General features: G+C 41.0%; 1 protein-coding gene across 2 annotated transcripts in view; it reads left to right on the top strand.

The window, feature by feature from the left end:
* ush2a (Usher syndrome 2A (autosomal recessive, mild)) overlaps positions 1-17,782 on the top strand; it is a 196,117-nt gene that overhangs the window by 3,462 nt on the left and 174,873 nt on the right. For both annotated transcript variants that reach the window (XM_084361215.1, XM_084361216.1), the window contains exons 5-6: positions 3,757-3,925; positions 17,614-17,749. In XM_084361215.1, coding sequence (XP_084217341.1) covers positions 3,757-3,925; positions 17,614-17,749 — 305 coding nt within the window. The remainder of the gene's footprint in view (positions 1-3,756; positions 3,926-17,613; positions 17,750-17,782) is intronic.

Here is a 17,782-nt window from a genome sequence, read left to right as displayed (position 1 = left end):
GTCTGGATTTGCACCCGACTCTCTTCTAGAGCTGGCTGGCTTTGATCAGCTGAGCAGTGCCCCTACTCAGCCCAACCGTCTCCAAACAACCCGCGACAAACGTCTTTTATTTTCGAAGAGAGACCCCTAGCGTTAACGTTACATATTGTGTGTTTAAAGAAGGTGTTTATTTATTGACCATCTGTTTCACATTGCCCATTTCCACCATCAAGGAACAGTTCAATTCTAGTTTGTGCTCCTAATTTTGAGCTATTGGGAGCATTTTAGACCAAAAACGATAATTGGCTCAGAACCCAAAAAGTTGGTTCCCAGCTGAACCAAAAGTAACATGTTTTCCTTAACATGAAGAGCTAACCGTGACTACATTAATGCGCATTTCATATAAGTGAGAAAGATGTCTGTCAGCAAAACCCAGTGCTTGGTCGTGATGAGGTAATCTCATGATGAGGTTTCAGGAAAAGCCAGAAAATAGCACAAGAAAGAGTAAACTAAAGGCCGAACAATTCCAAGGCTGTGTTCGCTTGAACTCAAGACCAAATGAAAAATCTTTGGGGGAAAAATGGGGAATAATCAACATCTGTGTGTCTTAAGTACGAGTTATCATTTAGTCCAACATTATCCTGTGTCACTGATGAAATATAGCTGCCTGCTGGAAACACTGTTGCCGTAATGTTTTGTCAAATGTCTGCTCTGGTATGAAATCTGATATGACATTCAAACATTGAAAAGAAAATGAAAGCCCTGTGATATTGATCTAATAACAAGGAGCGACTAGGTCAGGTCTGGTCAGGTCAGGTCAGTATCACTTTCAGGATATGTTGGCCAACAAATGGCTGTCATGTCCTACTTAGACATGTTGTGTGTGAGATGCAGGGACGAGAGTGTGCTGGTATGTTTCAGCCAGAGCTCCGATGGTGCAGAGTTACACATACTCAGATCAGCTTGCAATCACACACATACACACACGCGAGTCACATGCATACACAAAGACAGATCAGTTGGCTTTGCTTGGCAACTATCTTCTCCAGTATACAGCAACACTCAAAGAAGGTAGGCTGAACAACATGGGATGCCTTCTCATGAGACTAAAAATAGACTAAACAAACTTGACTTCTTTGTTTGTGTTTAGCATTTGTGAATGAAGCGTGGCTCGTAAAAGAGTACTCTGCGATTTTCCATTGCACCCCCACAATATTTGTTGGACTCACTTTGGAAAAAAGGATCAAAATCGTAAATGCAGAAACAGATTACACCATGCGTTCTTCTTCCTTGTCAAAAAATGGCATCTATATTACCTACAATTTAATGCCACGGCTGGTGGTTTGGTCAGAAGTTTAGTGTCTAATACTAGTAGCGACTAATGTAGCCTCAAGCTGCTTATCTCAAGCAGAGATGAGGAGCAGGCTACTGAGGTTAAACTCACTTCTTTGTAGTTTTACACCCCCAGATTTTTTTCCTTTTCAAAGTGTAGTTTTCAGATGTAGTCCATGCTGACTCAAGTGACATCACTTAAGGCAATTTACCAGACTTTACACAGGAATTTCTAACTTCGATACAATACCTTGAAAAATATTGGGTTCACTACCACAAGGAAAAATTTTGATTTTAGATAACAAGGCTTGTGAAAAGTGTGTTAAGCACAACGCAGATCTTCTTCTTTTGATGCTTTTGCATTGATCTGTAGCATTCCTTACATTTGGGCATGCTCGTATATTTTTTCCTCTCCTTGTTCATTTGCCTCAAATGCAACGTATTGCCAAACAGCTGCTGTTTACTAAAACCAGTTGTGGAGGCTCAGCACTTGCCAGCTTTATGCATTGTTGTTCACATATGCAGTCGTCCTCTTTATGACCTGTAAACAGACTTTGATAATGATTGTTTAGACATATTAAATCACTTTAGTAGTAAAATTATATAGTGGAAAATTATTAGAAAAAAAAAACATGATCAGAAATGTTTGGCTGTTTAACCAACAGATCAACAGAGAATGCCATATCTACTGCCCTCCACTCAGTCCTCACAGAGCTGGAGAATAAGAGCAGTAGTTTCGTTTTTTAAACCCCAGTGTTGTAGAAAATGATATGTACATTTTCCTTGTACCTTGTGTGTGGACAAACAGGGGAAGGCTCAGTGAGAAAATGATTTCATGTTTGTGGATTCAACAAACATTTAGAATAAGCTGTTATGGTTGTGTTGGACTTTCGAGAGATAAAGTCTGTCACCATTTACATGTAGCACAACGTGCTGAATAGATAAACCTAACTGATAACCTTGCAGTGGTGACAGGTCTGAAGAAACACCTAGAGCAACATTAGACAGGTTGGTTGTGTTTTGTTGTAAGTCACTGGATGTTCAGTCTGTCAGTGAAGTTTAACTCTGAGGAGGAGAATCAGACGAGATCAAATCACGCCTTTAAGTTTCGTGCTGTGATTTTGTTTGTGAAGTTGTCCGTCTGGAGATTCAGATGACAGACGGGTCTTGTTGTCTTGGTCTGCAGAACATGACACCTGTATGGCTGAATGCATCTGAATGGAAGTAATATCTCTCCCCTCTCTCTCCTTTCTCTCCCTGTCTCCCTCTCTCTCTCGCTCTTTCTGTTGCTGTCGTTGGCCATCAGTCTTTTGTTGTAGAGACGATCATGGCTGCCATCAAAGAAGCGAGATGAAAGGAGGTCTCTATCCTCACCTCTGTCCATCTCTCCTCACCCCTCTCTCTTTGTCTCTCACTCTTTCTGTGATTTCACATCCCTCCCCTCATCTGAACAATGAACAGAGCCAGCCACCTGTTCTTACAAACCAGAGTTTTTACAGATTGACATTTATTTCAGGTTGTTACATACAATCGACTTTTCCTATGTGGACATTTTATAATTATGAAAGATACTGGAAAGCCTTTTCTGTTGTCGTACTTTTTTAAATTTTAAATTAAAAAGTCATTCAACAACTAGTCTTTTCCCTAGCCATCATCCCTAACAACATTTTAAATAGATTATGGTTGCAACATTTAGGCCAACAGGCTCTACTTTAAATGCTGAGGTGTGTGACAACGGTATATGCTGAATACTTGTACCTAGAAATGAACATTAAATAAAATAAGAAATAATCGGTCAAGTGAGCATACTGTTTTCTGGCAAAGATTTGCTGGTTCTATCTTGTTAAATGTGTGTATATGCTGTTTTTCTTCATCTTCTATGATATAAAATGGAATATCTTCTGATTTTGCTGAAAAAATTAGTACTTTAAGTGAGTTAACTTCGGCCCTGTGATGGGTATTTTCATGACTAAACCACGATAAATAAGTTGTGAGTAACTAATTTACTTACATATTGCTTTTAAAATCCTTAAACTATTTTTGTGTCTTGTCTGTTCCCCCAGGCACACACACTCACACTCACATGCATGTGCAGACATACATACATATGGTCTTTGCCTCATGCATACATCTATCTGTGATTTATGGGGTATGCGGCTCTGGGTTCATAAAAGCCATGATTTCCCATAAAATGTCAGTGATGGTGGTTAATATGACACGTGGAGGGTGTGTGTCTGTGTCTGCACCCAGTGTAGCAGCTGAGAGTTAGCAGTCATGTAAAATATTGATATTCCATGTGTAAATGTCAGAATGAGAGACTGCGAGTCGTGGCACTCGACTCCGTGGGTCCACTCTGCCTTCTGTTTTCTGTGTTAAGTTGTAACAACTCATCACTGCCAAATATTCAAATGTTGGTGTGTATGTGTGTCTGTTTTTTTCCATCAGGATGCTGCTGGAGAAGAGTTCAAGGGAGCAGTTGTTCTTTTCGGTGACAGTGTCCGAGCAGGCGGTCACCCTGCGGTACGGTCATCCCAGCAGCCACACTCCTCTGACCGTCATCTTCAGAACAGAGGGGAGGCTAACACTGGGCAGGTGGACACACCTTGTTTTGCAGGTAACACATCTCAAGGGTATCGAGGGGCTCAATGGTGGCCTGTTAAATATGCCATAGGCGAACAGTATGAGAGGAACATGACTATCAGCATGTATGTTTTTGTGCATCCATCGGTGCGATTGTGTTCAGTCATTCTACCTTAGAAGCACCATCAAGTTTGTGTTTAACTGTTGTTATTAGGGTCATGAGAGCAGAAAGTCTTTACTGTCTCTTTCTGTATGTGTATTTCTTTCTTATTCTCTGTCCATCTTTTTCTCTTCCTTTCTTTTTGCTAGTTGTTAATTATACTGGTAAACATCTGCTTGGGCACAGCTGTAAGGGCCAGGGGCACACACGTTACATCAGACACACATACACAGACAACCTTGTAAAAACCTGCATGTCCTGCATGGAAAACATACTGCAAACCCCTGGAACTTATAGTTATTTTCTATGGTTAGCAGTGTGAAACAAAGATATTTACAGTTTTGCTTCTGTAAGGTTATTTTTTAACTTTGTTACTTGGACATAATGGTTCTTTTCAGATTTTTGTGTGTTCACTGGAGATCCTGCAAATAAAATTTGGTGCTGTCAGTATCAGAACGTGACAGTGATAGTTAAATAATTGCTTCTGAAAAATATGTAAGAAAAAAAAATTAAATGAAAATAACTTCATATTAACCGTTATCACAGGACCAGATGTACGTAGGGAAGATTTAGTTTCTTAAAGTGATGTGTGTACAACAACAACGTGTGTATTTATTTTCTTTCTTTGGTGTTATTTTTTGATTTCTTAAGAAGCAGTTGACCAAAGTGGTACATCAACTAGAAATCTTAGGAGGCGGCAGAAGTTAGAATTAAAAGGCTGTCATGAACAAAAAGAGGCTTTCACGAGCTCTGATCATTTTAAAATGGCAGCTAGTGAAGTGAAGAGAGTCTTGAGGCCCAGAATGAATCTGTGTGTGTGTGTGTGTGTGTGTGTGTGTTTCTGGTCTGCTGAAGAGTATCACCTTACAGATTACTCCATTGGACAATCTTTCTCTTTCAGCATCTCTGAATAACACTTGGGCTGCAGAGGGAGAAAGCACAGTCACCATGACGAGTGTCTGTAACTTTGGTTATTTGTTTTTTTCATTTTAATCTGTACTGTAATCTGTTCTTTGGGCCCAATTTTCTTTTCAACCTGGCATGAATTACCTTATTACATGTTGTCTGTAACACATTTTGTTCATCTCTTTTATTGCCCCTCCCCGGCATTTATAGTTCTATGACACAGCATTGATAATGACATGATATAACCCTAGAGATGACGTTTTATACCACGGACTCTCAAATAAAATCCATGTCTCAAATGATAAAAGATAATGAAACAAGGAAAAAACAAGACCCAGGCGATCAATGTGAGCTTACTGATACGTTACTCATCTTTCACTGTTAAGCCACAACTCAGTTTTCATCCGTTTGCATTTGGATTAAACATCAAGATAGAACTGGTTAATTACTAAGGCTAAGCTAATATACCAAAAATATTTATAAAGATGTTACTTAAAAGAGTGGCTATCCCTGCAAACAAATAACCTGTTCATGAACCCTTATTCTTGGTAATCTTTTATAATATGTTAAACTCGCCCCATTTAACTATATTCTGTAATAAAGGCAGCATTATTGTGGAAGAGACAATGGAGGTAGATAAAGCAACGTGCTGTATATCAGCTGTTTGACTTGAGGCAGGATTCAAGGCTAGAGGGGTGAATGAGGAAGTTATACAGCACATGTTGACCACTACTTAAAAGGAAAGTGATTGTGCCTAGAAAATCTAACCTGACAGTTTCGTTCACTGGTCGGCTGATTGCTGTTGATGTCTAGTACAGTAATTTGGCAGTTGAGTGTGTTGTTGGCTAAATGTAGTGTTGCTGATGGCTCCATCGCGAGCCAGTGTACTGTATGCCCTGAAGGGATCAGGTTTATATATATGTCTACTGCATGTACAGTATCTACATGTGTTGAACGTGTCTATTCAGGCAAGTACTGTGTTGCGTTGATGTGGCTTAGAGGTGTTTTGAAACTTTGTGTGTGTGTCATTTCATTGTTGTGAATCAGTCTGCCTTTCGTCTAATGACATGGTGATGTGATCTGCTTTGACCATTCAGAAGAATAACATAATCATGCTTGACACTCAAACACCGTTCGCATACTCCCGTTCTCATGCATACACACACACACACTTATCTACTCGCTCTCCCGCTCATACACACACAGTCAAGCGGTAATTTGTAGCCGACTTGTCATCCGCAATATAGATATTAGCCTATGAAGGAGCTGGGTGATTTAGAAACCTTTCACATACACATACAGCACACACACACACACTAGTCATCTGTCGGTTTGAACAGATCAAAACACCAAAAAAGACAGTCAAAAGGAATACGGGTTTCCAAGTGCCAGGAGCAATTCACACACGCTGACACACTTGCGCACACATGTACACACACGGTGCCAGGAGCAAGGTGCTGTAGGGATGCTGGTGCTCCCTAGGTAGTTGTCTTATCTGATTATGGTAACGATGTAGTGAATAGTGGAGGAAAAGGTAGCCTGGGGGAGGGAGGGACTGAGAGTGGGGGAGCGATGGGAGAAAGTGAGGGAGGTGGCTCAGTGTAGTTGAGTGATGGTTACAAAGTGGGTTTACTGCGAGACTCACTTTCCTCTACATTTCAGCAGAGATTATTACTAATCTGTTGCTCTCCTTGTATGTAGAAAACTATCGCAACGACTGGTGTGTTGGAGGGAGAGGTACGACTGCTGTTACCGTGGCTGATGATTTGTGTGTAACTAACATAATTTGTTAGTTAGTTAATTCATTTTTTATCAGTTATTTCATGAGGACAACAACAGTCATTGACACCTTGAACTGAAGACTGAGACAAAAACTGCGTTGGTTTACAAAACTTTCTGTGCTGGCTCTCAATCATTTTTAAATGAACTTGTGGATACTTCTCTTTTGTGAGTGTTGAAGACGTACTGTAAGTCTCCCTAGAAGTTGGAGTCAGTTTCAAGAGGTACAGAGAGATGAAGAGCAAGAAGTAGCAAAAAGTGACAGCAAAAGATAGAAAGACGAGAAAGAAAGAGAGTTCACAATTTAAATAGCTTTGGAGTACTATCTTTTTGAGTACCAGTGATTGACTGTGTGCCTGGAGGACCCCCAGAGGGGTCCGTCTGTTAGTGCCTGAGCAAATCAGCATTATCGGATGAGGCAGTGGCAGGGACAACCAGTCACAACGGTCCCATCACGACCCAACACAGCAGCATGAATGTTTAACACTCGGGTGTCCACACACTCACGTACACACACACTCTTTCTTTCCCTAACTGTTAAACACACGCACACACTAATGACGCTCCACATATACAGCACCACACACACACGTACACACAGTAACCGCTGGTTGCTTCTTTCAGAGGGCTGTTACTGTACATGTTGCTTAAAACAGAGAAAAGAGAGGAGAGACAACATTTTTAAGAAAAGATGAAAAAGCAGAGTACATGGTCGATGTCTGAGAGTCATAGTGAGTTAAGGTCAAGTGAAGATGACAAAGTCACACACACACACACACACACACACACATCCATCTATGTATTTATTGCAGAGAGTGAACTAGTTGTTCCCATCTAATCTACAATTTGTTCTCTAGACCCTGACAGCTCATCTGCTTCACTACTCTGCTCTTAGACAGTTTGGCTGCTAAAACTTCTCCTGAATGCCATAATAAGCTTAATGAATGTTTTCACGCACAATTACACTGGAAGACTCTGCCTGTGTGTGCGTGTGTGCGTCTGGAGAAGGACTGGTCTGGTCTTGGCAGAAGGCAACTAATGTGCACAGACTGATCTGATACCACCACAGTCTTTCCCATCTCTCTTACTTTCTTGCATAGATGCATGTGCACATGCCTCATCGCCCCAACTGGTTTTGTCTTTCTCCTTCTTGCATTCTGTCTTCCTCTTGTCCTTGCTCGTCTCTCCTGCAGGCTCTGCTTTCTCTGTCATTCCTGTTCTTCTCTTCCCCTTCTGCCTTCAACTTCCTCACTTCTCCTCACTTCTTCTTGTGTGTTTGCTGCTTGTGTGAACTGTTCAACCAATGTCATCTGATCCAGCTTGTGTAACGTAATGCTAACCTAGGTTTAGTACGGGTGTGACACGGCTTGGAAACATGACTTGTCATATTACCCAGATTAAGTTTACATATAGTTAAACCTACGGTAACTTCAAACACATTGATATTGGCAATTACTGACCCTCTCCAGATTAAGTTTTACTCCTCTCCATAGCCAATGGATACGTCTACTACCCAACCAGGATTGGGCAATATGTTAAAATTTTCCATCCAGCCATCTTAAGCCCAACAACCAGCGACTGCCAATATATTCGAAAAGAAAATACTAAACAGAAAAATACAACCATACACCTTCTGAATTCAAGTTTCTCCTTTTCACCAAATTAAGGCTAGCTGGGTGAGCTCACATTTCGTGCTAAGTTAGACCATTACATTATCAAGAAAGAATTACCTACATAAACTGGTCTTAGCCGGTCTGGATAGCCTATATATTTGTCAAATCACCCAATCCTAATTGAACACCTACAGTAATAGAATGAGACTGACTGAAAGTAAATATGTTTGTGTGTAAATGCATGTACATATGTTTGCCTACAGTACAAGCATGGAGGCCCTGTTTCTGTAGGCTCTATATGTGTGTGTGTGTGTTAGCTTGCATGCATGTGCACTAAATACAAGTATATTTATGTGTGTGATTGTGTGCATGTGTGTGAAGGTGAGGCAAGGTTGTTATGTAGGGGTGAAGCGGACACCTCTACGGCAGCCCTCTGCCTGCTGGCACAGGAGGCGAAAGGGCATGAGACTGGCATCAATTACTGAGAGAAGTAGAGAAAGGTGTGTGCATGTGTGGTGGGGTTCGAGATTTTCTCTCTTTAAATTCATTTATTTATTTAACATCAGTGTTTCATGCCAGTGTGCAGTCTGGCCCGAATGATAGTGAGAGCAAGGCACTAACACGGCCAGGGTTAGGGGTTTCATTCCCACTGGAGCTGTGAGATATGAGTGCTAAAAATGTACGTAGCAAGGGGGCTGCAAGGTGCTTTAAATAAAAGGACACTATTAAGAGCAAAAGGAGCTCAAAAAATATATAAGATGCTCAACAATGGATATTAAACTAATGTTCCTGTCTGGTAGAGTTCTGCTAAATTCTTTTTTGAAAATAACCAAACTTGAACCTGACCAGAGCCGCAAACAGCATGACCCAAACCCAACTAAAACCTGATTCTTTGTCAGGAACCGTATTTCTGCATGTCTCTCTCCTCTTACTGTGTGATACTGTATGTGCTTCTCCTTCATCTTACGGTTTCATGCAAGTCTCTGTTTGGTTAAATGGGACGTCTCTTTGCTTTCTGCTCGGAAAGAAAAAGTCTTCGAGACTTATGGTCTTTATTAAAAGGTTGGTGTGTCACCTTATATATGTCCCTTCTCTCTCTTTTTCTCTCTTTATCTTTTGTCTCTGCTTTTTTTCTTGAAGATGATTTTCTCTTTCTCCCTGTCCCTCTCTCTCTCTCTGCCTCATCTATCTCTCATTCCCTCCCCCCCTCTCATTGTCTCTCCCCCTCCACCTTCTTTGTCCTTCCCTCTTTCCCTTTCATTTTCCTTACACACTCTCTCTCTCCCTCTCTCCCTCTCCATCTCCCTGGGGACAATTTTCTTTTCTTAAATAAACTGTCATAGCTAGTGTTAAAATATGGGCCTTACATGGGGTGAGCGCGGCGAGGCAAAGGCATGGGGCCCTGGGCTGGTATAAAACATGGATAATATGCTGTGAGAGGTAATTGTATCTTTTAGCGCCGAGATGAGTAGAACAAATGTGTCTCCTCTCCATCGTCTCTCCCTCTCTCTTTATTCCTTTTCCTCCTCTCCTCCTCTTGCTATCACTTCCTTGACACACTGCAGCCGTGCTAATATGATAGAGAGAATATTGGCTGTACATCAGAGCTGCTCACAGTTCATAGTGGGTAAGGGCAAGTATATAAGGAGGAGAGAGGACTTAAGAGGGTGGGAGAGGCTTGGAGGGTGAATAACAAGGAGAGGGAGAGAGATAACCGGAGAGAGGAAGTGAGAGAAAGAGAGGAAAAGGTGACAATATGCCTGGAGATGCAAAAGTGAAGAGCAGGGGATGCATAAAGTCACATTACACTTACTGATTTCGCTCACTTTGGTTCACACGTGGAGGACAGGAACATCATCTTAAACCTGCAGTGTGCAAATTTTGTCTCCCCCTTCTGGTAGTGAGAGTAATTACACAACGCTGTCGCCGTGAATATGACGCCATCAGCTCCGCCATTCTCCTAATCTTTACTGGTTGATGTAAAAAACTACGCCATAGTAGAAAGGAAAGAAAGAAATACAAAACTGAAGACAAACCAGAAGCCACGGAGAACATGGCGGCAGCACAGAGGAGTATATGTAAAAGTCCCACACTGCAGGTTCAAAATTACAGCCTAGTCTCACGCTAAAGCATGCAATAGACCCCGAGATCGACTGTAGGTCAGCACTGGAGTGTTACGGTTTACCTGTGCAACAAGTACATACGTGAATGAAGGGGCATTACCAGCAGGGGGCGATAATGACAGTTGCAAATGACAAGCGTAGTGTAAAGAGCCAGAAATTCTGCATGTGGAAAAAGTTTGGGTCGGTTATTTGAAGCATAATTATGATGTTTTTCTAAACCTAATGAAGTAGTTATGATTGTTTAAAAGATGTATTATGTCAAGCCAGATCGTGAACCTAACCAGGTAGTTTTGTTGCCTTTTTAAAAATTGTTTAACTGCATGCTGCATGTTTGTAATTGCTAACTTGACCACTGAATGAGACCATGAGGCTAAACACGATGGTGACATGGTGGACCTGTGTTGTTTGAATACATACACACATACACTTGTATACGGGTAGAAGACGATCTTAGTCAACTACAATCATTAACTTTGTCTGTCTTCATACAGTTCTCTCTTTCCTTCACTTCCCCCTTGTCTTCTTCCCATTTCAATCTGTATCCAATGTGTTGTTGCATTTCTTTAATTTGGCAGTTGATAGTTGAGATAGATGGGAAATATCTCTCTGTCATGCTTTACCATGAATACTGCTTTTCTTCTACGAGCACCACTGTGTTTCTCTTATTAACCAAACTCTTCCCTCTATCCTCCGCCCATCATGTCTCTCTAACTTTCACTTTTTCTTTCTCTTTCTCTTCCCTCCTTCCTTTCTCACTCTTTTTTTGACTCTCCCTCCAATGACAGCTTCACCGGCTGTGGAATGAGGTGCGTTATCAGTGAGTGGCATGTCAGTCACAGGGCAACACATTCGGAGGAGTTTGGTGAGACTAGGATGCGTGGGGGCAGAGACGGGGAGTCGAGGATTAGAGGAGGTTAAAAGGAGAAGAAGAGATAGGTGAAGAAGAGCAGACAAGCATGAGAGGAGCAACAAGAGAAGGGAGGGCCTGGAAAAAGAAAACAAAAGATGGTTGAGCAAAGTTCAAGAGAGGAGGGTGGAGATGTGGGGATGAAAAGAAGAGATGGAAGATTTACTCCAGTAGGAGCTAGAACTGAGAACGTAGGGTTCTGGAGGAGAAGAATATGGACGAGAAGCTGATGAAAAGTTAAATAGTGTTAATTTTATTGATGTAGTCCAAATTTTACAATGTTGTCTCAGAGGGCTTTACAATCTGCACAACATAACACGGTCTTTCTCCACTTTTGATAAGGAAAAAGTCAACATAACAAGACTTTAGCGGGACAAAAATGGGAATGATTTTAGGAAAAGCAGCAGAGGAGGGATCCTTCTTTCATGATGGACAGACATGCAGTAGGTGCTGAAAGGACCTACTTACCTGTTAGTAAACCGAAAAGTGGGTGACGGATGGAAGTGTCCAACAAGAGAGTAAAAGAGGGGGATAAAAGATGTGAGGTAGCATTCGTACGGATGATGGAAATCCTTGAAAATCATTACATGTGGTGTTTTCAAGTGCTTGAAACAGCTTGAAATTGTAACTGTATCACTTTCGTAATTAATTGTTTCATATTGGTTCAGCCAAGTTATATCAGATGCCAAATCTACTTACAGAATATGACACATTTGTAAAAAATTTAATATTTTTTGTTTTCCTTTAATACAGTATGTAACCCTTTAGTGATTGCTATCAGAAAACTTAATTTTGGCTATTTATAGCATAATAATATCTGATTTATGTGATGAATTGAAATAATCGTTTTGAGTACATTTAAGCTGTAGTAAACAAAGATAGACAGATTAAGAGGTATTTCAAACAACTACTGTGTGCTCCAGACTGCTCTGTTGCACTTGTACCACCCCTCCCTTAATTGTTTTGCTCTAGTTTTTCTTGAAGTTACTGTAGATGTAAAGTACATGTACAGAAATATATCTTACTGTGGTTTTATATTCAGTAATGTACATCAGTTACTACATTTGAGATTTTATACAAATGTATTCATGGTCTAGCACTAAAGTTTGGATACATTTCTGTGTGTATTCCCTTGTTGCACCTTCTTAAATTAACATATAAATGCTATATCAAGTGCATGACAGTACTTGATGTAATCGACGACAGTTGTTTAAATTGAGAACAGTGGGAGGTTGTGCTTATTCTGCCATTGGGAGGAGAAGTGCCGATGTAAGAATTATATGTTAACTGCTTAAATATATTGTGTCGATAAAATGGAGCTGATCAGAAGGAGGTGAAAATATAGTTAAGTGGGGGAAATGGTATCCTCTATAAGAAAGGTCAAACAGGGACAGCACAGTGTGTATCAGCTGGTGTACACATACACATAAACATATATAACATTAAGCTCCTGCATCGAGCGTTGCAATGCTTTAGCACTCATAACAGACTAATCGGACAGCAGTAAAATATGTATCTAGAATTGGTTTCCAGTATTAGTCATCTTTAAGGTCCCTCTCATCGACTTTGACCTCAACTGTCAAGATAGCCCTTCTCCACATATAAATAAAATGTTATTTTTTAAGTCTGACACTGTCTGCAGCATGTCAGATGTTTGGATAACGCCAGCCTCACCTATTAATGCGAATTATTCAGGTACATTTCTGAGTGTCATGGTTAACCTCTCTCTGGACAATGATTAATTGGAAAGTCTGCGGCTGCAGTATGACAGCTGTCCGTCTGAGATGGCAACCAAACATGAGTTTCATGTCTATTGGAGGTTTATGTTTGCTTACACTGTATTGATTACACTGAGAGTTTAATATTCAAATGACACAGACCTGCATTTTGTATTTTTCATTTTTCATCAATGAAGTCATTAATTAATAATAGTATTGTAAAATACAGAAGTTGCCAAAATGACATTTTTTTTTAAAAATACGAGGACATTTTGCTGGCTAAATTATATATCATGTCCTCAGTGTGGTAAAGGGCAGCTCACCGAGTGATTGGATCAAGTTCATGGAAAATGACCCGGGTCATCAGGAAGTGTTGCTGCTGCCCACAGACACCTAATTCCTCTCCTTACCTATCCTTGTGCTTAGCTGATAGCTATCTACCTCTATTATGTGCAAACTGTACCACATTTTACCTCTGCAAATAGAAACGGTCGATGAAGCAGGTGAAACAAATTTGTCAGTGCTTTTTCAAAGAAATAAGGTTTTAATCTGCAAGATACAGACAGATGTTCATTTAGTTTAATGCTGGTTACAAAAGTAAAATATCTATAATCTATATTATATATATATATATTAATATATTATCATTATTATGTTGTAGAGTTATTACTGATCATTTTTTTTCATGTTGGCTGAGACAGCAAACTTTGGCTGATATTTATTTGTATTTTCTCTCCCACCTCTTACTTTCATGGCCCACAGCTACAAAGTGAGCTTAGAAGAAACACTGCTGTCCACACTGTGTACTGAGCCATGGCTTGGCAGGAGTGTGAAAATCGAGAAGAGCTTTAGTCAAAATGCCAGTCTACAGATCACTAAAAGCTTTCCCACTCAGGGTTTCCCTGGGCTTTTAGAGAGGCTTAGGTGGTAACATTGCCAGCGGGGTGGGTTTTGCACAGGGAAAGGGTGCTTGAAAGTCCCTAAGAGCACAGAAACCTTTAGGAACACAATTGAAATAAATTATTTGATAAGGAAAGGATGATAATGAAAAAGTAGAAATGACATCCAATTCACTAAGCTGCATTTAATTTGTAGTCAAGTAGAACACCTGTAGCACTTCATTTAGGTGATGTCACATGGACAGTTTTGCAGCCCGTACCTGTTAATTTGATCCTGGAACAGCAAATGTCATAAAATAACAGCTAAAATTGACTTAATATGATGTAATGTGGAAAAAAAATTTAATGTATAAATGATGTCAGTGCCTGTTGAGTTAATGAGTCGTGGCTTTGCTGGAATGTTGCAGGAGAGAACAGTAGGCAACCAGGCCAGCTACTAATGGAGCCATGAATGGTGGCAGGGACCACAGGTGGTGCAAGGGTTAGATTTAATATCCAAGCTGGCCGAGGATTGAACCCCACTGAAGCCATCGCTCCTTCTAGTTTCAGCTTTAGTCCTCATGTGACAGAGTTTAAGTTTGTAAGAAGGAGCAAAACAGCGGGAAATTATAAATACCATGACAATGATGAAACAGATTTGTGTCTAATAACAGTCTTGTAGCTTTGGTTTGTCTGGTTGTGGAAAAAGATGCATCCCAGTAATGTTTTTAGATCTTATGATCACCATTGTTGAAGGTGTAAAAAATTAGCCAGTTGTCGAATTACAGTAATACACCGAACAAATAGGGGGCAAGCGTTACCACTAACTTCTGCTAACTGTAGCTGCCATTAGCTTATTAGCTCAGTTAGCTGTGCAGATAGTGGGAGCTCGGAGCACTGGGGGAGCGTTGTTGTTTATACTGCTAGCACAAAAGCTTTGGACCGTGACCGGGCCAGGAACTAGCTGGTGAGCATGCTTACTTCAGTAGCTATCTCTGCAACATTACATAGACGTCATAACATCAAAACTGTTATTTCTTCACTTTCAGTTGATCATTTTGGTAATTTTTGAATGTTTTCGACTGAAATTCTCACATATTGTACCTTTTAAAGGAAGATTTAATCATCTAATTATCCCAATTATTGGGCTTCTAGAATTAAATACACTGATGTGAGTAAGTAAGAAAGGAAAGTTTATTTAGTACAGCACTTGTCACAGAGCAGGGTCACAAAGTGTGTCACTGGAGTAAAAATTGTTGAAAATAAGCCCATAAAACAGTTAAAAAGAAACCATTTGATTAAATACAAGCAACAACAGACCTTTAAAAAACACACAAAATTACAAAAACATTCATTGGCACTGAAATAACAGACAGATGCCAAAGTGTACAATAACTTAATTGTAGCTCACTGTATACCTGCAAATTCATTCAAGATGGTACTTTAAAGGGCTTTAGTTAAAATCCTCTGTTTAAAGGGATAGTTTAAAGTAGTCATTTCCTTTCCTCTGGACTTAGTGGACACAGTCCAAATGAGACTAGTTATCAACACTAAAGTATTCTCCAACTCTTTCTCCTCTTTTTTTCTTCCGTTCTCAAAGAGCTCTGAAGTCACAGCGGCTAAAAGAGACAAAGAGAGGTAGGGGAAAGGAGGTAAAAATACAGATGGATGGGGAAAGGGAAAAATGGAGCGAAAGTGTTTGTGAAAGCTAACAAAGGGGAGTTGGCTGTGTTTCAAAAGGGCGCGTGGCGGCTAAGGAGGATGAAGCGCTTCAGGATTCATTTACATCAGGCCTGACAACTGCCTCACATCTCCCCAAGAGCCACACAGCTCTGGCTTAGAGATTCCTAAAGAGGGCCCTTCTTCTAGCTCCCTCTCTTACACCCGCTCTCTGACTTTTCTTTTTCTCCCTCCTGTCTCTTTTTTTCCCTCTCCTTTTTTTTTTTCACTCTTATTCTCTCCTGCGCTCTCTCTTCTGCTCTCATGCGCTTGCCAGTCTTCAATCAGCCATCATGAAAGTGTCTGTCTGGGCGTCTTAACTATCCTCTGAGAGGCAGACACTTGTCTGGGCCTGCCTTCATCCCCTAAAGGCGTTTTTTGACTTGGACTTATTTCCCTCCTCACACCTTTTCAACTTCCCTAAAGAGCTGACAACAAGTGAGAGCGACAGGGCAAGATAAACATGAGGGAAAGAGACAGGAAGGGAGATGAGAGGGGGAAGTTGTCGACTGAGAGGGAAGAGAAAGTAAAGATAGTTATGAAAAATATGGGGGGAGGAGAGAGGGAGAGAGAGAGCGGGAGCAATTGAAAATGAGGTGAGGGAACTCAAAAACAGAAAAAAGGTGAAGGAATCCAATGACCTCGTGAGGAGGAGAAAGGACAAAGCAAGGAGGACCAGAGCAGGAGAGAGACGGGAAAGATGAAGAAGGAGAGGGGGACTGTGGTAAGACAGGGAGAGTCACGTTTATCAGTGGTCCCACAGTGTGTTTCCCTAACACAGGATTTAGAGATGGGGTAAAGGCAGAGAGTAGGACAGGGCACATTAAAGTTTTTTTTTTGGAGGGGGAGAGCCCCGCTTATGGAAGTATCTTCTTTTTGCCCGGGTTTGATGTGAAAGGGAGCTTCTCCTGCTTTGACGGTGTTGTCTGCTGTGCAGTTTTTAATATTCATGCAGCAGATCGGGAAAGAGAGGAAAGGAGCGGAGAGGAGGTTTTTGGTCAAACAGAAAGCTAATTTGCGGCTGAGGCAGTTTAGCCTGAGGCTCTTTCTGCTACTGGGGAAATGAGCTGGAAGATTAGCCGTATGTATAATTCACACACACATGGTCACACTCAAACACACGTACACACATGCATAGATATGCAAAAACACGCGATGTGTGCATACACTTTTGTAGATAGAAGACGCACACACAGAGCAGCTGCCACTCTCTCCGAGACGTTGTGTTACATCAGTAACCTGCTGCTTGGCCTTTACTGCAGCATCTGCCTCTCAGGCCGCTCCCTTACATGTACGCAAGTTCCGCTGTGGTGCTCGGAGACTGTTAATGGTGTCCGGTGATGCTTCATGTAAATGTTGTTTTATTTATTGATCATCTTTGTACTTTTTTCCTCCCAAAACCTGGTATGCAGTTTACATAGAAGTTTTTTCTAGACAAAACAAATCACTCTCTGCGTCTACTCAGGCCATCCTCACCCTAATCCAGTGGTTCTCAAACCTTTTTTGGCATGCTGCCTTTAGAAGAAAAACTTCACGTCCCCCATTCCCACAAATTTGTATCAATCATTTACAATAATTGGGGTAGCAACTAATAAAAAAAGAATCCAAGTTGAATTTACTGAAGCAAAAATCAGCATCAGCAAACATATATCATTTACATTCAACTTAGTTTCACTCCATATTTTCCCTCTGCTCATCCACACTCCCCCTGCAGTGCCTCTGTGCACCCTCAGGGGTGCCCGACCCTCAGTTTGAGGACCATTGCCCTAATCAAAGGTTGAAGCTCCTCTAAAAGGGAAACAAAGGGATGTATTGTTTATTGGGATTTATTTTGATTGTTGTTTATTTATTCCAACAGAAAATCAAGATTATTCATGCTGGTCAGCACAGACTTACATCTCACTCTGACTAATTTCCAGGTCCATGACAGACGTGTGAGTCTATTCCTGGATGGGCTCGAGGATGATGGGACACCGTTTGACACTCAGCCCCTGACCGGCAGGCTGTCTGACATCAACGAGGACGGTGCCATGTGGGTGGGACTCAGCTCCAACTGTAAATATGGCTGGTTTTTAAAGCTCTTTTTAT

This window comes from Pagrus pagrus, assembly GCF_965226575.1.
Source record: "Pagrus pagrus genome assembly, chromosome: 1".
In the NCBI taxonomy this organism is placed as follows: Eukaryota; Metazoa; Chordata; class Actinopteri; order Spariformes; family Sparidae; genus Pagrus; species Pagrus pagrus.
The sequence above is the reverse complement of the archived record's forward strand: the minus strand, read 5'-3'. Positions and strand labels throughout refer to the sequence as shown.